This window comes from Salvelinus alpinus, chromosome 27 (genome assembly GCF_045679555.1).
Source record: "Salvelinus alpinus chromosome 27, SLU_Salpinus.1, whole genome shotgun sequence".
NCBI classification, from domain to species: Eukaryota; Metazoa; Chordata; class Actinopteri; order Salmoniformes; family Salmonidae; genus Salvelinus; species Salvelinus alpinus.
This window is the reverse complement of record NC_092112.1, coordinates 42,533,091-42,558,377: the sequence shown is the minus strand read 5'-3', so window position 1 is coordinate 42,558,377 and position 25,287 is coordinate 42,533,091. Positions and strand designations below refer to the sequence as shown.

Below are 25,287 nucleotides of genomic sequence, written 5' to 3'. Positions count from 1 at the left end.
TTCAGTATTCATACCCATCGACTTATTCCACATTTTGTTGTGTTACAGTTGAATTCAAAATTTATTAAATTGATATTTTTCTCACCCATCTACACAGAATGCCCCATAATAACAAAGTGAAAATATATTTTTAGAATTCTTTGCAAATTCATTGAAAAATGAAATACAGAAATACTGTATCTCATGTACATACAGTCGAAGTCGGAAGTTTACATGCACTTAGGTTGGAGTCATTAAAACTCGTTTTTCAACCACTCCACAAATGTCTTGTTAACAAACTATAGTTTTGGCAAGTCAGTTAGGACATCTACTTTGTGCATGACACAAGTCATTCTTCCAGCAATTGTTTACAGACAGATTATTTCACTTATAATTCACTGTATCACAATTCCAGTGGGTGAGAAGTTTACGTACACTAAGTTGACTGTGCCTTTAAACAGCTTCTAAAATTCCAGAAAATTATGTCATGGCTTTAGAAGCTTCTGTTAGGCTAATTGACATTTAATTGTCAGATTCAACAGAAGATCTCTTTGTTTCTTGGGACCTAGAACAAGCATCTCTATTTTGTCCGATTTAAAAAATAGAAAATTTGACACCATCCACTTCCTTATGTCTGAAACACAGGCTTCCAGGGAATTTAACTGTAAGTATTCACACCCCTGAGTCTATACTTTATAGAAGCATCGTTGGCAAGGATTACAGCTGTGAGTCTTTCTGGGTAAGTCTCTAAGTGCTTTGCACACCTGGAATGTACAATATTTGCACATTATTCTTTTAAATATTCTTAAAGCTCTGTTAAGTTGGTTGTTGATCATTGCTAGAGAGCCATTTTCATGTCTTGCCATACATTTTCAAGCCAATTTAAGTCAAAACTGTAACTATGCCACTCAGGAACATTCAATGTTGTCTTGGTAAGCAACTGTAGATTTGGCCTTGTGTTTTAGGTTATTGTCCTGCTGAAAGGTGAATTTGTCTCACAGTGTCTGTTAGAAATCAGTCTGAACCAGTTTCTCCTTTAGGATTTCACCTGTGCTTAGCTCTATTCCGGTTCTTTTTATCCTAAAAAAAGACTCCATAGTCCTTGCAGATGACAAGCATACCCATAACACGATGCAGCCACCACTATAATTGAAAATATGAAGATTGGCACTCAGTGACATGTTGTGTTGGATTTGCTCCAAACATAAAGCTTTGTATTCAGGACATGAAGTGAATTTCTTTGCCACATTTTTTGCAGTTTTACTTTAGTGCCTTTCACTCTGTAATTTAGTTTAGTATTGTGGAGTAACTACAATGTTGTTGATCCATCCTCAGTTTTCTCCTATCACCGCCATTAAACTCTGTAACTGTTTTAAAGTCACCATTGGCCTCATGGTGAAATCCATGAGCAGTTTTCTTCCTCTCCGCCAACTTAGTTAGGAAGGACGCCTGTATCTTTGTAGTGACTGGGTGTATTGATACACCATCCAAAGTGTAATTAATAACTTCACCATACTCAAATAGATATTCAGTGTCTGCTTGTTCTATTTTTACCCATCTACCAATAGATGCTCTTCTTTGGGAGGCATTGGAAAACCTCCCTGGTCTTTGTGGTTGAATCTGTGTTAGAAATTCACTGCTCAACAGAGTCCATGCAACTTATTATGTGACTTGTTAAGCACATTTCTAATCCAAAAATTATTTAGGCTTGTCATAACAAAGGGGTTGAATACTTATTTACTCCCTCTCTAACTTTAAGCATCAGTTGTCAGAGCAGCTTACCGATCACTATACCTGTACACAGCCAATCTGTAAATAGCACACCCAACTACCCCATCCACATATTGTTATTTATCTTCTTGCTCTTTTGCACCCCAGTATCTCTACTTGCACATCATCATCTGCACATCTATCACTCCAGTGTTAATGCTAAATTGTAATTATTTCGCCTCTATGGCCTATTTATTGCCTTACCTCCCTACTCTTCTTCTGCATTTGCACACACTGTACATATACTTTTTCTATTGTGTTATTGACTGTACGTTTGTTTATGTGTAAAGCTGTGTTGTTGTTTTTGTCGCACTGCTTTGCTTTTTCTTGGACAGGTCGCAGTTGTAAATGAGAACTTGTACTCAACTGGCCTACCTGGTTAAATAAAGGTGAAATAAAAATAAAACAAATAAATTAAAAACATTTCAGCTTTTCATTTTTTATTAATTTATAATAATGTCCCAAAAAATAAATGCACTTGACATTTTGGCGTATTGTGTGTAGGCCAGTGACCCAAAATCTCAATTAAATAAATTTTTAATTCAAGCTGTAACACAACAAAATGTGGGAAACGTCAAGGGGTGTAAATAGGCCTACTTTCTGAAGGCACTGTACGTAGAATCTAAATGGTTTCCCCTACAGGGACAAAACAAAGAACCCACAAGGGTTTCTTGTGAGAGGGTTCTAAAAATCAAAGGGTTTTACGTGGCACTCAAAAGGGTTCCCCTACAGGGACAAATGATAGAATGTCTATTGGTTCCAATCATTTAACAATCTTTATCATACCCCCAGATCCAGTGGTGAAGCAGGAAATTCAGGTTGCTGGCAACCGAGACGTTCAGTGCAAAGTGAGGTTGACTCCCAAGTTATTAGAATTTAGCTGGTATGCAAAACCACACCCATCATTATCATATTTCCCAGCATGCTCTATTGCAGTTTGCTTTTCAGAATTGTTTGTTTCAGTATCTGTGGTTTTGCATGTACATTCATTGATTCATTAATCAGTTGATTTATCTTATGCTACACAAAGATAAATAACATACAGTAACAGTCAAAAGTTTGGACACACCTACTCATTCAAGGGTTTTTCTTTATTTTTACTATTTTCTATTAAATAACACATATGAAATCATGTACTAATCATATCAAAATATATTAAACATATCAAAATATATTTTAGATTTGAGAATCTTCAAATAGCCACCCTTTGCTTGACGACAGCTTTGCAAACTCTTGGCATTCTCTCAACCAGCTTCATGAGGTAGTCACCTGGAATGCATTTCAATTAACAGGTGAGCCTTGTTAAAAGTTAATTTGTGCAATTCCTTTCCTTAATGCTTTTGAGGCAATCAATTGTGTGACAAGGTAGGGGTGGTATACAGAAGATAGCCCTATTTGGTAAAAGACCAAATCCATATTATGGCAAGAACACTTCAAATAAGCAAAGAGAAACGACAGTCCATCATTACTTTAAGACATGAAGGTTAGTCAATGCGGAAAATTTCACAAACTTTTCAAGAAAGTTTCTTCAAGTGCAGTCGCGAAAACCGTCAAGCGCTATGATGAAACTGGCTCTCATGAGGACCACCACAGTAAATGAAGACCTAGAATTACCTCTGCTGCAGAGGAGGAGTTCATTAGTTGCCAGCCTCAGAATTTGCAGCCCAAATAAATGCTTCACAGAGTTCAAGTAACAGACACATCTCAACGTCAACTGTTCAGAGAAGACTGTGTGAATCAGACCTTCATGGTCGAATTACTGAAAAGAATGGCATAACAACAACAAAAAAGGTCAGCCAAAGCAAAAAATTAATTTATATGAATGCTGTGAGTACGGAAATGATTTGCTCACTGGGTAATGAATATCCAACTACTCAGACCTTCATGGTCGATTGCTGCAAAGAAAGCACTACTAAAGGACAACAATAAGAAGAAGAGACTTGCTTGGGCCAAGAAACATAAGCAATGAACATTAGACCGGTGGAAATTTGTCTTTTGGTCTGATGAGTCCAAATTTGAGATTTTTGGTTCCAACCGCCATGTCTTTGTGAGACGCAGAGTAGGTGAACGGATGATCTCCACATGTGTGGTTCCCACCGTGAAGCATGGAGGAGGAGTTGTGATGGTGTGTGGGTGGTTGGCTGGTGACACTGTCAGTGATTTATTTAGAATTCAAGGCACACTTAACCAGCATGACTACCACAGCATTCTGCAGCGATTCGCCATCCCATCTGGTTTGCGCATAGAGGGACTATCATTTGTTTTTCAACAGGACAATGACCCAACACACCTCCAGGCTGTGTAAGGGCTATTTGACCAAGAAGGAGAGTGATGGAGTGCTGCATCAGATGACCTTGCCTCCACAATCCCCCGAAATCAACCCAATTGAGATGGTTTGGGATGAGTTGGACCGCAGAGTGAAGGAAAAGCAGCCAGCAAGTGCTCAGCATATATGGGAACTCCTTCAAGACTGTTGGAAAAGCATTCCAGGTGCATCTGGTTGAGAGAATGCCAAGAGTGTACAAAGCTGTAATCAAGGCAAAGGGTGGCTACTTTGAAGAATCTAAAATATATTTTGATTTGTTTAACACTTTTTTGGTTACTTCATGATTCCATATGTGTTATTTCATAGTTTTGATGTCTTCACTTTATTCTACAATGTAGAAAATAGTAAAAATAAAGAAAAACCCTTTAATAAATAGGTGTGTCCAAAATGTTGACTGGTACTGTACTTATTTCTCAACTAGTCCAATCTGTTAGTTGGACTTATTGCACTTGTTCCTGAAATGGTTGTTCCAGTTTAGATGGTTTAGGTAGTCTCATTTATAAATTTTTCTAACTCTGGCAGTCATTCTGAATGTAGATTGTGGGAATCCACTCTGGCTTTAACTTCTTACAGGAGTTAAACCTCACTTTTCAGTCCCGCATAATGTGACTTGATGCTGGTTTTGCTTTAGCTTTTGCTGGTCACCAGCGAAAACACAACAAAGGCTGGTCACAAACGAAAACACAACGAAGGCTGGTCACCAGCGAAAACACAATGAAGACTGATCAACTAGACCATGCTGGTCAGACCAGCTAGACCATGCTGGTCGGCCAGTAGAACCAGTTAGACCATGCTGGTCAGACCAGCTTCAAATTTATGCTGGTCTATGCTGTTTTTTTCAGCAGGGCTTCTCTTCCTCCCTTTCTCTCTCTCTCTTTCTCTTTCCAGAGTGTTACTCCTCCCCCAAAGGCGACCACAGCCCCTCCCTCCTGGTCTCCCCCTCCCTCCCACTCTCGGGCTGCCCCCTCCACACCACTCCCTCCTCCACCCAGGCCAAGCCCCATCTCCTCACCCCCCTGTCTGACCACAGAGTGCCCCATGCTAGACTGAAGCTGGCCAGGGAGTGCCCTCAGAGCACCAAGCCACCTAACGGTTATCTGTCCATGGGGAGAACCAGGCTGTCACAGAAACAGCCAGCCCCGACATCCTGCCTGTCCCCCGCCAAGCAGAAGAGGGTCAGCCACCGACGGGCTACCAATGGGTGGCTGCCTGTAGGAGTGCCCACGGAGAAAGAAGTGTTCATTGCGGTGGGTTGGATCAAGAGTTTGTGTGTCTATGTGTTGAGATACTGACAGTTTTCTTCCCTCATACTACCATGGCAACCTGACCATTCCATACCTTTCAATTGGCTTATTGTTGTTAACCCAGTCCAAGACACCCCAGCAAAAATCAGCATTTCATTTGTCTAACTTTCATTTATCTGCATGTCCAGCCCTTATATTTAGCCTCACAATGAAGTGTTTTACCATTTTATTTTCAAGACAACCAGGGCTACACGTAGAACACAAAAACAAGTTGACAGCTGTATTCATGAGTTTTATTGACATATGTCACAACAACAACAGAAAAGGCAAAAAGCAAAAAATGACTTCATATGAATGCTGTGAGTACATAAATGATTTGCTCACTGGGTAATGAATATTCTACTGCTCAGTGACAACTGTGTGGAGTTTGGTGTTTGTGACAGTAGCTATGTGAGCTTATTACAGTATTATAGACACCTTGTCCTGGGATTTTCCATCTTCTATGTTGAAAAACCCCTTACCTTGTAACGACTCATGTGTAGCTTGTTTGTGAGAGTCGGTTTTTCATAGATACAGTGTATTCGGAAAATATTCAGACGCCTTCTCTTTTTCCACATTTTGTTACATTACAGCCTTATTCTAAAATGGATTAAATAAATAAAAAATGCTCATCAATCTACACACAAGAGCCCATAATGTATTAAAAATTGATTCAATTGATTGGACATGGTTTGGAAAGGCACACACCTGTCTATATAATGTCCCACAGTTGACAGTGAATGTCAGAGCAAAAACCAAGCCATGAGGTCGAAGGAATTGTCCGTAGAGCTCCAAGACAGGATTGTGTCGAGGCACAGATCTGGGGGAAGGGTACCAAGAAATGGCTGCAGCATTGAAGGTCCCCAAGAACACAGTGGCCTCCATCATTCTTAAATAGAAGAAGTTTGGAACCACCAAGACTCTTCCTAGAGATGGCCGCCCGGCCCAACTGAGCAATCGGGGGAGAAGGGCCTTGGTCAGGTAGGTGACACCAATGGTAACTGTGACAGAGCTCTAGAGTTCCTTTGTGGAGATGGGAGAACCTTCCAGAAGGACAACCATCTCTGCAGCACTCCACCAACCAGGCCTTTATTGTAGAGTGGCCAGATGGAAGCCACTCCTCAGTAAAAGGCACATGACAGCCCACTTGGAGTTTGCCAAGAGGCACCTAGAGGCATTCTTTGGTCTGATGAAACCAATATTGAACTTTTTGGCCTGAATGCCAAGCGTCGTGTCCGGAGGAAACCTGGCACCAGCATGGGGATGGCAGCATCATGCTGTGGGGATGTTTTACAGCGGCAGGGACTGGGAGACTAGTCAGGATCGAGGGAAAGATGAACAGAGCAAAGTACAGAGAGATCCTTGATGAAAACCTGCTCCAGAATGCTCAGAACCTCAGAATGGGGCGAAGGTTCACTTTCCAAAAGAACAACAACCCTAAGCACACAGCCAAGACAATGCAGAAGTGGCTTCGGGACAAGTCTCTGAGTGTCCTTTAGTGGCCCAGCCAGAGCCCGGACTTGAACCCGATCGAACATCTCTAGAGAGACCTGAAAATAGCTGTGCAGCGACGCTTCCCATCCAACCTGACAGTGCTTGAGAGGATCTACCGAGAAGAATGGGAGAAACTCCACAAATACAGGTGCGCCAAGTTTGTAGCATCATACCCAAGAAGACTCAAGGCTGTAATCGCTGCCAAAGGTCCATATGACGTTGAAAAATAGTGCATTGTGGGTAGTTTAGAAGATATCCAGAAATAAGTTGTTTGTAGTTATAGTTTACCAGATCGTGACTACAACTAAGTTACTAAGTCTTTGACCACACTAAGTTGTTACTTTGGTGAGTAAAAACTCAAGCTTCCTAGCTAAATATCCCCCAACATCGGAGACCGCCTAACTTCAGACACTCGCTAGCGGTTAGAGGATTAAATCACCTCGAGCTCAACATTTAAATGGACTGGAAAATAACAGTACATTTTGCGATTAAAGACACCCTTCTTACTAGCTGACCATCGATTTTCATTGCAATTTATGTAAGTTAAGTTAGGTTTTGAGAGTTTTCAAAAAGTTATATATATATATATATACACATTTTGTAGGACACGCTGTATATTGTAAAATTAGACTCCGCGACAGACCACACATAATTTAATATCCAACTTTTTACCTCTGAAATATAGCTAACGAATTTCAGGCAAGTAATTTTTGGGGGGCCACGGAAGGCTAAACAACTAGTCAACTATCTAGTAAACACTTCGGATACGAGATTGGTGTCTCTTTTTTGAACAAAATTAAATGGATATATCTTGTAATTGAACAAAATAGTAAGGTGGCCAATAACTGGGGACCGTATTCCGATAATACGGAACATATTTTTTTGCTAAACTGCTTATCAAAAAGCTGACCGTAGTAGTATTTCCCCTGAAATGTCAAACATGCTAATTGCTAACCTGTTAGGTAACATTTTTTGGAAGCCAATAATCACAAAACATTGATGGCTTGATCACAAGATAACACTGTTGAAGGTAATATATTTCTTAAATGCTGTTGAGTATGCCGATAATACAGGGTGCTACGCTACCCTTTAATGAGAATGTGTTCCATGTCCACTTCTCTGATAGAAAACTTCTGATGTAGCCAGTAACTGGAGAATAAAGTGTGTCGTGTTTTGACGGTGTGTTTGTGGTACGTGCGTGTGTCTCAGGGGGAGGATGAGACGGCTTTGCGGCAGTGTTATGAAGGAGTACAGAGAGACAGCGAAGTGATACGTGTCAGAGACACAGTGCTGCTGCGCTCCGGTCCCCGGAAGAAGTCCCTGCCCTACGTCGCCAAGATATCGGCGCTCTGGGAGGACCCCAAATCTGGTGAGAGAGAAATAGTAGAATGTCCTAACCTGTTGTTGGGGTATAATAGTTGGCTGTGTGTGTGTCCCAGCTAGGGTTGCACATTTTGGGGGATATTCAGAGATGGAAACTTTCCGTTGTAATTAACGGGAATATATGGGAATTAACGGACATATATGGGAATTAATGGAAATATATGCAAATTTATATTAATACCATTTAAATGTAGATGTTTTTTGCATTGGATATATTTACCATATCATATGGAGACAGAAGCGTAAACCTTTTACCTCATCATAAGTAGACATAATTGCAAATGATAAAATCCTTCCAATTTAGTTACGAATTGAACTTTAATTAAATTAGTTGACTCTTCACATGGGATGATTTCACTGAACAACAAAAGAAAGGGATTATTGAATGATCCCCAATGATCTTCCATGTCTTCTCCCTGGACCTCCTCAATGTCCACCTCTTGTACATCAGACTCTTAGTCCTCATCTTCACTGTCACTGTCCAACCTTGTTGAGGATGGCTTGTTGTCAGGCCCAAAAAGCCTCAAATTTGCCCAGGTGGCCATTTTTCAACCCTTGTATTGGTCAGCCTGTTGCGTGCTTTGGTGTGTGTGTTCCCAAACAAGGACCAGTTGCACTCTGAGGCGGCTGATGTTGGTGGGATTTGGAGGATGATGGAGGCAACAAAGTCCCTTCCACTAAGTGGTCGATGAGATATGTTGGCACGACGGCCATATTACATCTCCATCCCAAAGCCCTTGCTTGGAAGTGTACTTCGCCAGACTGCCAAGAAACTTGCCCTCATCCAGGCCAAGGTGGCGAGACACGGTAGTGATGACACCATAGGCCTTGTTGATCTCTGCACCAGACAGGATACTCTTTCCAGCATACTTGGGGTCCAACATGTACAGGCTTCAGGCAGAAGTCTTCACGCTTTTTGATGTATTTCAGAACTGCAATTTCCTCTGCTTGGAGCAACAGTGAAGTTGGCAGAGCAGTACAGATTTCTTCTCTTACATCTATCTGCAAGCAGAGTCTGACATCAGACAGAGTGGCATGGTCTCCTTCAATCCATGCAATGGCTACTGCTATAGGTTTCAGGCTGCTTACCACTCTCTCCCAAAATACATCATCCAGAAGGATCCTCTTGATGGGGCTGTCCATATCGGCAGACTGTGATATGGCCATTTCTTGGAGAGACTCCTTCCCCTCCAGGAGACTGTCAAACATGATGACAACACCACCCCAACGGGTGTTGCTAGGCAGCTCAAATGTGGTGCTCTTATTCTTCTCACTTTGCTTGGTGAGGTAGATTGCTACTATAACTTGATAATCCTTCACATACCTAACCATTTCCTTGGTTCTCTTGTAGAGTGTATCCATTGTTTTCAGTGCCATGGTGTTCTTGAGGAGCAGATTCGATGCATGAGCAGCACAGCCAATGGGTGTGATGTGAGGGTAGGACTTCTCCACTTTAGACCAAGGAGCCTTCATGTTCGCAGCATTGTCTGTCACCAGTGCAAATACTTTCTGTGGTCCAAGGTCATTGATGACTGCCTTCAGCTCATCTGCAATGTAGAGACCGGTGTGTCTGTTGTCCCTTGTCTGTGCTCTTGTAGAATACTGGTTGAGGGGTGGAGATGATGTAGTTAATTATTCCTTGCCCACGAACATTCGACCACCCATCAGAGATGATTGCAATACAGTCTGCTTTCTCTATGATTGGTTGACCTTCACCTGAACTCTGTTGAACTCTGCATCCAGCAAATGAGTAGCTAAAGCATGTCTGGTTGGAGGGGTGTATGCTGGGTGAAGAACATTCAGAAATCTCTTCCAATACACATTGCCTGTGAGCATCAGAGGTGAACCAGTTGCATACACAGCTCGAGCAAGACATTCATCAGCATTTCTCAATTGGCCAGATGATTCTACATCTTTGTTGCATTCTTCACATATGATTTGGCACAGTATTTGCAAATGTACACAGCTTTTCCTTCTACATTAGCTGCAGTGAAATGTCTCCACACATCAGATAGTGCCCGTGGCATTTTCCTGTTAAGATTAGGGGAAAAAATGGAAAAAATTTATAAAAATACAATTCCATGTACAGATAAATAGCTAAGCAGTTAGAATAAACAACTGCTTTGTAAGATACATGTTTTAAAATGGAAACAGGTGAATTAACACTCCTCAGTTAGTAGGCTCACATGGTAGCAAAAACTAACTCGTAGAAATTGTTAACAAGTTAGAAATGATTTAAACACACTTTGCTGTAGGCTACTATTTACTAGTTAACAAAAAATAATGTATGTCACATAGAATATATTCACCCCACCCAGTATTGTAATCAAAACGTACCAGAAAGCATGTAGTCCTTGGCTCAGACAGTGTAGTAGTGTGGGCTCAATAGCATCTCATTAGTGTGCAATATCTTGAGAATCAGCTGAACATGTGATGGAAGAATGCACTGTGCATGCAGAGGGTTGCAATTCCATTGAATTGGGGATAGTTTGAACAAAATATGCCACAATACCTACAATTGCCTTATGTGTATCCCACAAAAAAGGTTCACTGTTATAAGCTAACTTTTTTGCTGAATTTAAGCAAAATTCCCAGGCTTAACTTTCCATGGAAAATGTACGAAAATTTACCGGAAAGTTTCCAACCCTTTTCAACCCTAGTCCCAGCTAGCACAACGTTCTGAGAACCATATGTTTCTTAGAGGTTGGTGAGAGCGTGGTTGTCCTATGTTTATTTAGCATATAACCTTCCTGCAACTTTCTGGGAATGGTGCAGGATAGTTGCTTGGCTTTGGAACATTCCCAGCACATTTAAGGAACTTAGCCCCCCCCAAAAAGTATGTATTGGTATTTCATTACTTTAACAGAACGTTTCCTAAAAGTACAAACATGGTTACATTTCATTTCAATTTTGGTAATGTTCTACGAACGTTCTCCAACTGGTTTGACATTGGGAATGTTCTCAAATAGTTAAGTTAAAACGTTAAGTAACAATGTTCTTCTGTGGGAATTTCAGTACTTCAGCATAACATCTCCAACAGGTTTCCTCATGGTTGTATTTAAGGTCATGTTCTCAAATTGTCCCAAGTAAATTAAGAAAACTGTCCATGAAAATAACAAGAAAACTTTAGTAACATTGTGAGTATGTTCTAAGAATGTTATTTAAAAACATACATTCCGTTCTCAGTATCAACAAAACTCTCTATCCCTCTCTTGTTAAGTTTTCTCAGGTGTGTTGGCCGTGCCCACTAATTGACCACACCTGATCTTAATGAGTGCTTGTTTCCTTTGACATTGGGTCTGTTTGAATAGACTATAATGAACAGCTTTGTATGAGTTAAAAAACATGGCGTGTTAGCTCCATCCTGGTGGTGCAGTGGACTAATTCCATGGATAGAGAACAGGAGATTATAGGTTTGAATCTCACTGATGCCTTGACATAATAAAACATGATGAATGCCTAAGGAAATTAATTTCCATGTGTCCTATCTGCTTGGCATTCAAAATGTTTAACCAAAATAAGCTATCAGTGTTATTGAAAGTCTTATTGAAACATTCAGTGAAAGTTTTAACAAAGTTTTAACCAAATAACCCATAAAAAAAAAACTCCCAGGACAACTTTCAAGGAACCAGAGTAAAAGTTTCTGGGAACCTCCCTGCAACCTCAAATTAAATATTTCCAGAACAGGCAAAGTGTTCTATTCTGTTCTTAGAATGTTCAAAAAAAGTTCTGTTTTACCGGTCAGGAAACGTATGAATTTGTTCCCACAACCAATGTGAAACCAAAAACATACGTTCCCACAACTTCCAAGGAACCAAATGTGCTAGCTGGGGTGTGTGTGTTTGGTTGTTGTAGACTCTGAATGGTTGTTTGTGTCTGCTGGCTGTGGTGTTATTCGAGGACCATTGTTTGTCTGAAATGCTGCTTATGTCTGGCTGGTGAGAGACTGGTTGTATTTTTTGTGTGTGTGCTTTTGGTTGGCAAAGCGGTACCTTTTTTCCTCTGTGTGCGTGTGTGTGTGTTTGCTCACCTGTGTGTGTGTTGACCGTGTGTGTGTGTGTGTGTTGACCGTGTGTGTGTGTGTCTCCCCTCAGGAGAGCTGATGATGAGCCTGTTCTGGTACTATCGACCCGAACACACGCAGGGAGGCCAAGACTCCCGTATGCACTGTGAGGTGAGGACAACTCTCTGACTCCACAATAGAACAACTCAACTATGGCTCAATCTCAGTAGTCTAAAGAGGCCTCTCCTCATCTCTTCTTTTCCTTCATCGCAGTAGCCGGAAGTAGCTTCCTCTCTTCAATCTCATCTCCTCACCTTTGATTGTGTGGCGGTTGATAATTGTATGTCTGTTTCTCACCATTCAGAAAGAGATTTTTGCCTCTCGGCATCAAGACGAGAACAGCGTGGCCTGCATCGAAGACCGATGCTATGTTCTCCCACTAGCACAATACTGTAGGTAAGAAACCACACACACACACACACACACACACACTGAGAGAGACCATGTATCCATAATTAACACTGTAGGTGAAGCTAGGCATTCTTTAGCGAGTAATATTAACATCACTGACACTAGAAGTGCTCGAAGGGAGAGACACCTCACCTTGGCATGGTCAATTGACTTGAGGTATAAAGTAAAGAAAGAAAGAGAAGAAAATGTGCATTCAAAACTCACTTGAATTTTCCATGTATAGATTTTGTGCCTTGGTGAAGCGGCGTGAAGAGGGTGCGCCCCCTGGCACTGCCAGAGTGGTCCCCTGCCCCTCGGACTTCAACCCCCCCGACCACCGCCAGGTTCCTGCCAACATCAACCCTGAACTAGTGTACCTCTGCCGCCACGTCTACGACTTCCGCTACGGCCGCATCCTCAAGAACCTGCAGTAGGAGGCAGCAGAGGACACGCAAACACACCCACACACACCCCTAGTGGAGCAAACACACTCCTACACATGGGGCTGAAGGATGAGAGGGGGAACCCCTGAAGTGTTTTGGGGGGACCCCTGATTGACCCTTGACCCCTGATAGGCACTCGGGTCAGCTGGAGGGAGGCTGAAGGATCAAGTATCGGAGGGGGACCACTGATATCTGAGTGGGTACCTTAGCCCCCTTTACAACTGTAGCTAGGGAGCTGACGTTTTGGCTCCCTCAACTGGAACTAAACCGGCTTGGAGAAGGGAGAGGTGGATTCTTTCACAGAGATCTGTTCCTCCACATCACTTAAATAGTTAATGGTCCTGGTTACCATGTGCATCAACAGCCGTGTTGGTGACCTAACAAGAAGAGGAGCTGTGCCAGCAGAGTGATACTGGGCTTATCATGTCATTGTTTTGATGTTAGAGCCTGACGTAATGACAACGTTCTTCTTCGTCATTTTTGTTTGTCTCTGAGGCAGCTGTGATCGAGAGGGCACACACACTGAGATGTTATTTCCCTGCCGTATGTCAGAGAGTCACGTAGTGGGTGTGTGTGTGTTCAGTCTGGGCTGCAGTGAAACCACAGGTGCAGGTTCACAAAGGATCGCAGTGTTTCCCCTACATTTCCCCTATCGTGGCCGCCAAAAAAGTATATAAAGTACCAGTCAAAGGTTTGGACACACCTACTCATTCAAGGGTTTTTCTTTATTTGTACTATTTTCTACATTGTAGAATAATACTGAAGGCATCAACACTATGAAATAACACATGGAATCATGTAGTAACCAAAAAAGTGTAAAACAAATCAAAATATATTTTAGATTCTTCAAAGTAGCCACCCTTTGCCTTGAAGACAGCCTTGCACACTCTTGTCATTCTCTCAACCAGCTTCATGAGGTAGTCACCTGGAATGCATTTCAATTACCAGGTGTGCCTTGTTAAAAGTTAATTTGTGGAATGTCTTTCCTTCTTAATGCGTTTCAGCCAATCAGTTGTGTTGTGACTAGGTAGGGGTGATATACAAAAGATAGCCCTATTTGGTAAAAGACCAAGTCAATATTATGGCAGGAACAGCTCAAATAAGCAAAGAGAAATGGCAATCCATCATTACTTTAAGACGTGAAGGTCAGTCAATCTGGAAAATTTCAAGAACTTTGAAAGTTTCTTCAAGTGCAGTCGCAAAAACCATCAAGCGCTATGATGAAACTGGCTCTCATGAGGACCGCCACAGGAAAGGAAGACTCAGAGTTACCTCTGCTGCAGAGGATGAGTTCATTAGTTACCAGCCTCAGAAATTGTAGCTCAAATAAATGCTTCACAGAGTTTAAGTAACAGACACATCTCAACATCAACTGTTCAGAGGAGACTGCGTGAATCAGGCCTTCGTGGTCGAATTTCTGCAAAGAAACCACTACTAAAGGACGCAGAGTAGTTGAACAGAGGATCTCTGCATGTGTGGTTCCCTCCTCCCAAGCATGGAGGAGGTGTGATTTAAAAATGATTTAATCAATTTTAGAATACGGCTGTAAAGTAACAAAATGTGGAAAAAGGGAAGGGGCCTGAATACTTTCTGAATGCACTGTATTAGGGATGCACCGTTATGACATTTTTGCCCGATATTTTCCATGCCAAAAAAACGATACCAATATTGAACATTTTAGCGGCCTTTTAAGTATTCTAGTACAGTTAAATAGTTGAAACACACACACAAAAGTTTTTGTTGACATTTACGTACAGTGTCTTGCAAATTGGCGTTTTTCCTATTTTGTTGCATTACAGCCTGTAATTTAAATTGATTTTTATTTGGATTTCATGTAATGGATATACATAAAATAGTCCAAATTGGTGAAATGAAATGAAAAAAATTACTTGTTTCAAAAAATTCAAAACGTAAAACTGGTGTGTGCATGTGTATTCACCCCTTTGCTATGAAGCCCCTAAATAAGATCTGCTGCAACCAATTACCTTCAGAAGTCACATAATTAGTTCAATAAAGTCCACCTGGGTGCAATATAAGTGTCACATGATCTGTCACATGATCTCAGTATATATACACCTGTTCTGAAAGGCCCCAGAGTCTAACACCACTAAGCAAGGGGCACCACCAAGCAAGCGGCACTATGAAGACCAATGAGCTCTCCAAACAGGTCAGGGACAAAGTTGTGGAGAAGTACAGACCAGGGTTTTGGTTATAAAAACTTTGAACATCCCACGGAGCATCATTAAATCCCTTATTAAAAAATGGAAAGATTATGGCACCACCACAAAACTCACGGACCAGGCAAGAAGGGCATTAATCAGAGAGGCAACAAAGAGACCAAAGATAACCCTGAAGGAGCTGGAAAGCTCCACGGGGGGAGATTGGAGTATCTGTCCACTTTAAGCCGTACACTCCACAGAGCTGGGCTTTACGGAAGAGTGGCCAGAAAAAAAGCCATTGCTTAAAGAAAAAAATAAGCAAACACGTTTGGTGTTCGCCAAAAGGCATGTGGGAGACTCCCCAAACATATGGAAGAAGGTACTCTGGTCAGATGAGACTAATATTGAGCTTTTTGCCCATAAAGGAAAATGTCTGGCACAAACCCAACACCTCTCATCACCCCGAGAACACCATCCCCACAGTGAAGCATGGTGGTAGCAGCATCATGCTGTGGGGATGTTTTACATCGGCAGGGACTGGGAAACTGGTCAGAATTTAAGGAATGATGGATGGCGCTACATACAGGGAAATTCTTGAGGGAAACCTGTTTCAGTCTTCTAGAGATTTGAGACTGGGACAGAGGTTCACCTTCCAACAGGACAATGACCCTAAGCATACTGCTAAAGCAACACTTGAGTGGTTTAAGGGGAAACATTTACATGTCTTGGAATGGCCTAGTCAAAGCCCAGACCTCAATCCAATTGAGAATCTGTGGTATGACTTAAAGATTGCTGTACACCAGTCGAACCCATCCTACTTGAAGGAGCTGGAGCAGTTTTGCATTGAAGAATGTGCAAAAATCCCAGTGGCTAGATGTGCCAAGCTTATAGAGACATACCCCAAAAGACTTGCAGCTGTAATTTCTGCAAAAGGTGGCTCTACAAAGTATTGACTTTGGGGGGTAGGGGGGGTGAATAGTTATGCACACTCAAGTTTTCTGTTTTGTTGTCTTATTTCTTGTTTGTTTCACAATAAATAAAAAAATTGCATCTTCAAAGTGATAGGCATGTTGTGTAAATCAAATGATACAAACCCCCCAGAAATCTATTTTAATTCCAGGTTGTAAGAAAACAAACTAGGAAAAATGCCACGGGGGTGAATACTTTTGCAAGGCACTGTATGTCCCCATTACCAGTAAAACATAATCAAAACCTATTTCTTTCACTTACTTGCTGTACTGTTTCGTCATTCAGTTGTTCAGTCTCGACCAGGATTTCATCATACATGTCCAGCAGTGAAGTTTTAGCTCTGTCTGTCCGTGGCCTCTCTTCCTCGGTGCGCATTGTCACTGTGTCCGTTTCCATCTTGTCCAGCTGTGTCTGTAACATTTCACGTAAACCGTTTCTTGTCTGCATCGAAGTAGCGGTCCTTGTAACTAGCATCGAGCAGGGTGGCAACACAGTAAAGAGGCTCAGAGAGAATGCCACCGAATTGCTTGTTCACAGCCTCTTGTAGAGTACTTTTGCAGGTTTTAACCCCACGGTCTGTCTGCAGTTCTGTTGACCAGGCGTTTCAGTGCCATGACAAAGGGTATCACGTCTGCTGCAGACGCAGTTGAAGAGCTTATTTCTCCAGTCAGTTGTTCGAATGGAGCTAGGAGTGTGCTCATGGGGCTGACATCGCTGGTCCAAATTTCAGCCGTGAAGCTAATAGCAGTGACGCCCATAGCAAGTAGCTCAGGGATGTGCGTTTCAAAAATACTGTGTAACCCGAGTAGGGCAACATCTGAAACACTTGGTAGTGTGTACTGGGGCTCGAGGTGCTCGATCAGTTGGCGAAAGCCAACATCATCCACGACAGTGAACGGTTGATTGTCAAGCGCAATGAATTCCATTATCTTGGCGTTAATGGGTTTCGCCTTGGAGTTGTCTCGCTGAAATTTTCTTACTCTTTCAAATGACTGCTCGACTTGAACTTGTTTAGTTGTTGGAAGTGTGCGCTTAGTATTTTTCTGCTTTTGTTCTGTGTAGAGCTGTATTTTTCGTGGCGTCATTACGTCATCTACCTATGTTATATAGGTATGCACGTCAGCTTTGACATAAGTTTTGCACTTCAGCGTTAAACTAGACATCGGGCCGAGGCTGGCATTTTTAGCTAATATCGTCCGATTCCGATATGCTTACCGATATATCGTGCATCCCTACACTGTGCATATATATATATATGAAGGAGTTATATATATACATATATATATATACAAACTACCGCTCAAAAGTTGGGGGTCACTTAGAAATGTCCTTGTTTTTTAAAGAAAAGCACATTTTTTGTCCATTAAAATAACATCAAATTGATCAGAAATACAGTGTAGACATTGTTCATGTTGTAAATGGATATTGTAGCTGGAAACAGCTGATTTTTTTATGGAATATCTACATAGGCGTACAGAGGCCCATTATCAGCAACCATTACTCCTATGTTCCAATGGCACGTTGTGTTAGCTAATCCAAGTTTATCATTTTAAAAGGCTAATTGATCATTAGAAAACCCTTTTGCAATTATGTTAGCACAGCTGAAAACTGAATAGAATAGAAAGAGGAGTGGGAGGCCCCGGTGCACAATTTAGCAAGAGGACAAGTACATTAGGGTGTCTAGTTTGAGAAACAGATGCCTCACAAGTCCTCAACTGGCAGCTTCATTAAATAGTAGCCGCAAAACACCAGTCTCAACATCAACAGTGAAGACGCGACTCCGGGATGCTGGCCTTCTAGGCAGAGTTGCAAAGATAAAGCCATATCTCATACTTGCCAATAAAAAGAAAAGATTACGATGGGCAAAAGAACACTGGACAGAGGAACTCTGCCTAGAAGGCCAGCATCCCGAAGTTTTCAGCTATGTGAGAACTCCTTCAAGACTGTTGAAAAAGCATTCCAGGTGAAGCTGGTTGAGAGAATTCCAAGAGTATGCAAAGCTGTCATCAAGGCATACAGTGCATTCGGAAAGTATTCAGGCCCCTTCCCTTTTGCCACATTTTGTTCAGTTACAGCCGTATTCTAAAATGTATTAAATAAATACAAATCCTCATCAATCTACACACAATACCCCATAATGACAAAGTGAAAACAGGTTTTTAGAAATTTTTGCTAATTTAAAACCAACAAAAAAATAAATACCTGATTTACATAAGCTCAGGTGAGTCCACCTGTGGTAAATTCAATTGATGGGACATGATTTGGAAAGGCACACACCTGTCTATATAAGGTCCCACAGTTGACATTGCATGTCAGAGCAAAAACCAAGACATGGGGTCGAAGGACTTATCCGTAGAGCTCCGAGACAGGATTGTATCGAGGCACAGAGGGTACCAAAACATTTCTGCATTTCTTCCTAGAGCTTGTCGTGTGTGTCCAAATTTTTGACTGGTACTGTAAATATAAAAATTGGGATGGTAAAAAGTTTTCTGTGTAAACCTAAACGACTAAAACTAGATATAAAGTATGTAGAATAGATAATGGAGCTATATATATACATTTTTTAAACTAACAACCACCAGAATAAAATATAGACAGTCAGGGAAAATCTAAAATTCAAAAAATGTCATGGCGCCCCATTGATTTTGTTATAACGTTTAAGTCACTCAGATAGCATAAGACAGGGGTCAGCTACAGGCTCTGCATATTTTTACGTTTTTGATTAAAAAAAGACTTTGAAATCACCAGGAATTCATCAAAAAAAGTACTTTAATTTAGGAAATATTTTCCCAAGTATTCCCACAAATAAAAAGAGACATGTGATCATGTCTCAATGTAATCAAGGCCAATTTGCAGTGTACAAATTATTATAAATATATTCCGGCTCCCCGACCATCCGCTTGGACAAAAATGTCCCGTTGCAAAATCTAGTTGCCTACCCCTGGCTTAAGAACACAGGAAACACTACTTTACTAGATTTAAAACTGTATAATTTCTTTCTGCCAAAATCTGTAGAATTGCAGGAAATGTGTTTTAAAACAGCATTATGCGGCCAGGAGGAGGGGCTCTAAAATGTTTGGTCGGAATCCACACCATTGGACACGCCTACTACCAAGCCAGCCCCCCCGCCTCCCACGCTAACTTTGCCACCGCTGCTGGAAAAAATCCTAAGGGAAACACTGAACACTCTTGCTTTGTGAGAACAGAACACAACACTAACCACTAACCCACAACACTAACCTTCAGCTCTAGCTGAGTCTCAAATCATACCCTATTTCCCATGTAGTGCACTACTTAGTAGAGAACTGTATAGGGCTTTCGTCAAAGACAGTGCACTATATGGAGAATAGGGTCATTTGAGATTCCCCCTACCCCCTTTTTCTGTTCCTAAATGAGGACTGTCGTTGAGCTTTTGTCGGACGGTCCAATTGTGAGCCCCCTTACTAGAGAGGCTAACACCTCTCCGGCTCTGCATTGGCCTATCAAAAGGAGGATTGTTGATGATGTCAGTGCCCACCTCTCTGGAGTGTTCAAAAGGGTGAAATGTTCCAGAATGTTAAAATGGAATTCTAAGGTATTGCAGACACCGTTGCTTATTATACATGTCTATCTTAACTTTCTGTAATATTGCGCCCTCCTGAACGCCACCCTGTTGTTCCCCATAACTTGCTGTGTGACTTGAAGGTAGGGCTTAAGGCAGCTAGTCTCACCCCATAGAAATTGGGTGAGTAGAATGGACAAAGTCAAAATCCACAGACAAAATCCACATCGATTTCACCTGGCCCACCCAGTATGTGCGACAAAACACAATTTGCTGTTTGTGTAGAACACTGAAAATTCTCATGGATTCCAAGTGATAAGCATCAATTCATTCAACATTCCAACATGGGACATCCAATATGGCCGCTGATCCACATGTAGTGGAACGTTTGCCATTCTACTCATTCTAATTCTATTCCCCGTCCTTTTCCACCCTTCGAAGCTCCGCCCTCCAAGATAAACCAAAGGATGTCACAAAGCAGAGCACCACCCACCACTCCTTTCCTCCTCTTCCTCTCCCTCCTCTCGTCTCCTTGCCTCCCTTGTTAGATTGCACTAATCCATTCCTTAATTAGAATGTCTATGATTGTGTTCTGATTTATGTTCAGCTACTAATATATTATAACGGGAGACAATACTGTGTATTATTACTGTCTGTGTGCTTAGTAGAGAATGGAAACTAAGGCTGTGTCCATGGCAACTTTTATCAATGCATAACTACTTCATGTGTTCTACTATTAGAGACATACGCCAGCATACTATCCATTTGTTACTTCAGGGGTGGACTACCTTACTCTTAGCGAGCTACTGTGCATGCAGGCTTTCGCTCCAGCCCTGCTCTAACAGCTGATTAGTAGAATCAGGTGTGTTAGTGAGGGTCTGGAGCAAAAACCTGCATTCCCAGTAGCTCTCCAGGAGGACGGTTGGCCCCGGTCTATATGTTACCTGTCATATCCATCTAATGAAATCATGTGTACGCTGATAAATCATTCCTGTAGGTTGTGGATCCACAATGGGATTTTTGGTATTTATCCACACTGTCCAGGTGGTTCAGGTATGAGTTGGCATATTGGTGTAACTCGCTGTGCGGAATGATGTAATGTGATGTCTCAGAGGTTTGGGTTGGAATCTCTGAAAATTGTCTTTTTGATACACGTTATTGAGATGTGTTTTTTTTTTTTTTACCCACAATCATTCAACATTGCCTTGTAGACCTTCTGCAGAAGTGTCTGTCTGTCACGTTTAGTCCTAGACAAACGGCAGTGTCTGACTGAGTTGGTACTTTTTAATAGGAAAGAGTACCTTGGATTGCTTTCTTACTGTGCAAATGTTCTATTGCTGGCCTAATCTGCAAAGTTTTGAATAATACCCAAAAGCCATTTTAAACTTTCTCCATTCTAACAGTTTGAATCATACCCCAAAATAGCGACTAAACAAAGCTTGTATGTGAAAAATCATATATAAGTTTAAATTGAAAAATTATCAATAGGCATTTTCTTCCTATTGGTGCTCAGATTGTTTAAAAAAAATTATAATTATATATATTCTCCTACTTTACAATTGCTCCTTATCGAAAATATTTTATGTCAATTTCTTAAAATGGCATATGCAATATATTTTTCAGAGGGACTATTTTTGACAAATGTATGTGTAAATCGAGGAAGAAATAAAATATTTTATTTTAGATTAGTTTTGGATTTGAATCACAAGTTTGAAGTTGAAATTTGACCTAAGAACAGAAATAAGAACAAAAATGGGAAGGATTAGGTTACGTTTTGATTCATTTCTGACTATAAGTGTTGGAACAAGATATCTGAGGTTCCTACCTGAGAGATATTGGTTACACGTTATTTTACAGTCCAGTATTTACCTGGTATTTACTTTGAATTTGCATGGTAAAATAGTAGGTAGTTACCTAATAATTACATTTTAGTTTCTTAGGATTCATTGGAATGTATAATTTGGTTACAGAAGGTTCCACCTAATTTCCTTCCGAATACTAGATAAATACCAGCTAAATGAATACTAGATAAATACCAGCTAAATAGAGTTTTATGAAATATTAAGTGTACATATCTGAATCCTGACCTTGTGACCCCTGACCCTCTGTACACGTGCGACAGCCATTGCACAGTGCTGTAGTAGTATTTTTGCTAGCCCTGTAGCTGGGTCGTTCCAACAATTCGGTGCATTTTGAGAAGTGTCTTGGTAAAAAACAAAACGTTTGATTTCGCCTAATTTTAACATGATGTCAAATGAATTAAAACATGTTTCCCATCTCAAGAGGTTAAATAACAAAAATGACTATAGTAAGTGCCTATTAAGTGCCAAATAACGTAACAGGGTTGATCGTAAACAGGGCTGACGATTTCTTCTTAACAACTAGAACCGCCTCACCTGCTTTTACACTATGATTTGACTATTAGATGTTCAATGTTTAATATTTAACAATAATATTTAAAAAGGAATAGTTTCACCAAATTAAGAACAAGAGTTCAATGCACGTAACGGGGTTTACCTTAAAATGCGGGACAGATGTAAATTAATCACGACTCACATTTAACTAAATAATCTTCAGAAATGACTTTGTCAAAGCAACAAAAATATCTAGAGCTTTACAATGATGGTGAAACTTTGAGAAATGTTTGGATTAAGTGGGTTGAAATCTTCCTAGAAGTGACAGGGTTGATATTCATATAAAAAAAATCGGATTTATTGAATTCTCTGTGAGGTCTAAATTAAGGGCACTGCATTTAAAATAACAGGCTTTTAAGATTCAATCCTCGTGCATAATATCAATTTAAAATATAAAAGGCACCCATTTGTGGAACGACCCGGCTGATGATTATATATATATATATATTTAAAAAAAGAAGCAATATTTAAATGGGGTAAACAATTCAATATATAAAGATTTCAATTTAACTTATTTGGAAAATATATTTAATAAATTGAAAAAAACGATTGGTTTCTTTGTATTAGTAATTTATGAGTTTTCAAGATGAAATGATTGAATGGAGATCACTGCACAGAGGTTGTAGGGTAATTTGTTTCTAGCTAGCAGTGTACAAGGCTGTTTCTGTAACAACAAACCCAGGTTGGCAACCGCAGAAACAGACAGGCACCAGAGCTAGTTCCTATCTAGAGATGGAACTTGGCCTCAGGGGTGAAGAAGACCAAACCACATCCTGACACAAAGTTAGGATAGGTAGAAGTTACACTCTAACCATTGATCCAGGATCAGATTCTGTATCTCCCCATTAAGGTTAAGGATATGATTGGGAGTGTAGGATGACTCTAAGCTGATCCTAGATCTGTGGTTGAGGGAGTGAAACGTCTACCTGTAGCCGTCCTGGCTGACCTTAGGGTTTGACGTCTGGGAGGTTGCCATTTTAACAGGTAACCCTCGCCTCATTGATCTGTCCAATTAGAGGACTGAGTCACTCTACACCAGGCATCCTGACCTAGGGCAGGTGAACCTTGTCCTTCTGCGGATGTTCTGTGTTCTGTCTTGTGGGGTTTTGCTGCTGATATTTTCTGTGATGTCATAAATTAGCATTTAAGTAATTTGGTATTTGGACTTGGAAGTCACATTGTTTTCATATGGGGAGATCCAGATGAGAGGGTTGAGATACAGACTTGACCCACCATGGCTCTACTTCCAGATGTGTATTTACAGTACTGAGCCCCTAGAGGGCGCCACATAGGCAGATCTGGTGTCCTACTGATAACTTCAGAATAGTACACCCTGACTACGTCCCAAAGCTCTTTAACGTTTCCTTTCCTCATCTCCTATTGTTTAGGTCACTGATGAGGGGGAAATTATATAGGATAGGTGTCTTGTCATATGTCTCTCTTTGTCAAACATTTAAAGGCCTATTGGAAAGGAGATGGTATATTGTGTTTGGGCTATTGGGACATAGTCATGATATGTCAAGTGTACGTATTGTTTCCATGGTGACATGGGTCAGACATTTCTGACCTCTGATATCCACCATTCCACTTCTCGCTTACCCAGGAAGTGTTCTTTCTCCACCAATCGAAACGAATCACCGGACAAATGCCTGAAACTCAGCTTTTTGTGTTCTTCTGTATTACTGCTAAATGTCGGCATATATTTTGATATATTTAAAAATGGGGGATCTAAAAGTCTAGATATTTTTGGAGTAGAGAGGATGTGTGTATCAGATAATCGTGTCACTTTGTCATGCTCTCTGAAAATCTCTTGGATTCTTGGGAAGAATTCTAGCATCCCTGCTGATTTAATGTACCATTGACAGACTATTTATAAAGTTTGAAGTCCTTTGTGAGAGAAAAAAATGGTGGTCTGTCTTTTAATCTGATTCTGGTGTGTGTTCATTGTTAGTTTTGCGTTCAAATTACTAACCTGTCATCTTGGCTCATGGTATACTGTTATGTTAGTTGCAACCAACAAGGTGTCAGTAGTTATACTACAGGTTCAGGACACAGGCTTTGGCCTTCTCTCTTTCCTCAGCCCTTCTTTGTACGTTGCTTATCCCAGCTCATGGCATTAGGAATGTCCAGAGTGGCCAGACACTAGCACAGCACACCTATTGATGTGCATTACACAGACAGAATTACAGACACCCCGGCAGTACCGATTTACAGACACATAGACAGTACAGACTTCCAGAGGGACCACTGACCAATCAACGGGAGGATCTGACAACTCAACAACTCCAGGAGGCTTTCACATTTGTTTTTACACTTCAAACATTAAAGAGAGTCTTTGGTACTTCTGTTTACTTTTTAGCCAGTAGTTCTAAAAGTAGCGCTCGTGAGCCAAAAGTGGTCCCTGAGAATTGCGTACTACGTCACATAGGTGCAGATATGTGCGCTACGGCATTGCTCTCTCGGTTTGCTGTGTGTGCACCTTGCTAGCTGTCGCTCAAATGACTAGTGGCTAAAGCCCATTGGCTAGAAATCATGTTGCTATGGGGGCTGGCCTACGTGGGGGAAAATGTAGGGGAAATGGCACATCACAGCTTCGAGAAAAACACTTGCTTTCAAACTAGGGATTTCATGGCTAATTGAGATAAGACAGTAATTCTGCGGATTTCTGCATGTATGCAGCCTACCCATTGACACATACAGCCCAAAGCGGGAGGTTTAAAAAATACTTTGGAGTCACCAAAGTTCCGGAGCATGTCTTTAATAGCAGCAAGGACGGACTGGGACCAGAAATCGTCACGGGTATTTCTGAAACACGGGCCCATTATTTTTGCATCGGTGTCTGTGAAATGGGACAGCAGCCAATTAGGCAAATTATGATAAATACTGTAGTCCTGGAGCGCCTGCCATCCTCAGGGCCAGGTTAATGCAGAGGCTTACCGGGGCTGAAGCCACTGGTCCCAGGCCCGTGGGGGGCCCAAGATGCAGCCCCCCTCTTTGCTTGATGTCATGGGAAAATCAAAAGAAATCAGCCAAGACCTGGTTCATCCTTGGGAGCAATTTCCAAATGCCTGAA

The 25,287-nt window shown here is 41.2% G+C and overlaps 1 protein-coding gene across 1 annotated transcript in view; it reads left to right on the top strand.

The window, feature by feature from the left end:
- Positions 1–23,538, top strand: part of LOC139556603 (bromo adjacent homology domain-containing 1 protein-like) — a 37,560-nt gene extending 14,022 nt beyond the window's left edge. Inside the window, exons 3-7 of the mRNA XM_071370760.1 lie at positions 4,964–5,322; positions 8,062–8,221; positions 12,330–12,409; positions 12,603–12,694; positions 12,933–23,538. Coding sequence (XP_071226861.1) covers positions 4,964–5,322; positions 8,062–8,221; positions 12,330–12,409; positions 12,603–12,694; positions 12,933–13,122 — 881 coding nt within the window. The 3' untranslated portion in view covers positions 13,123–23,538. The remainder of the gene's footprint in view (positions 1–4,963; positions 5,323–8,061; positions 8,222–12,329; positions 12,410–12,602; positions 12,695–12,932) is intronic.
- The last annotated feature ends 1,749 nt before the right edge of the window (positions 23,539–25,287 follow it).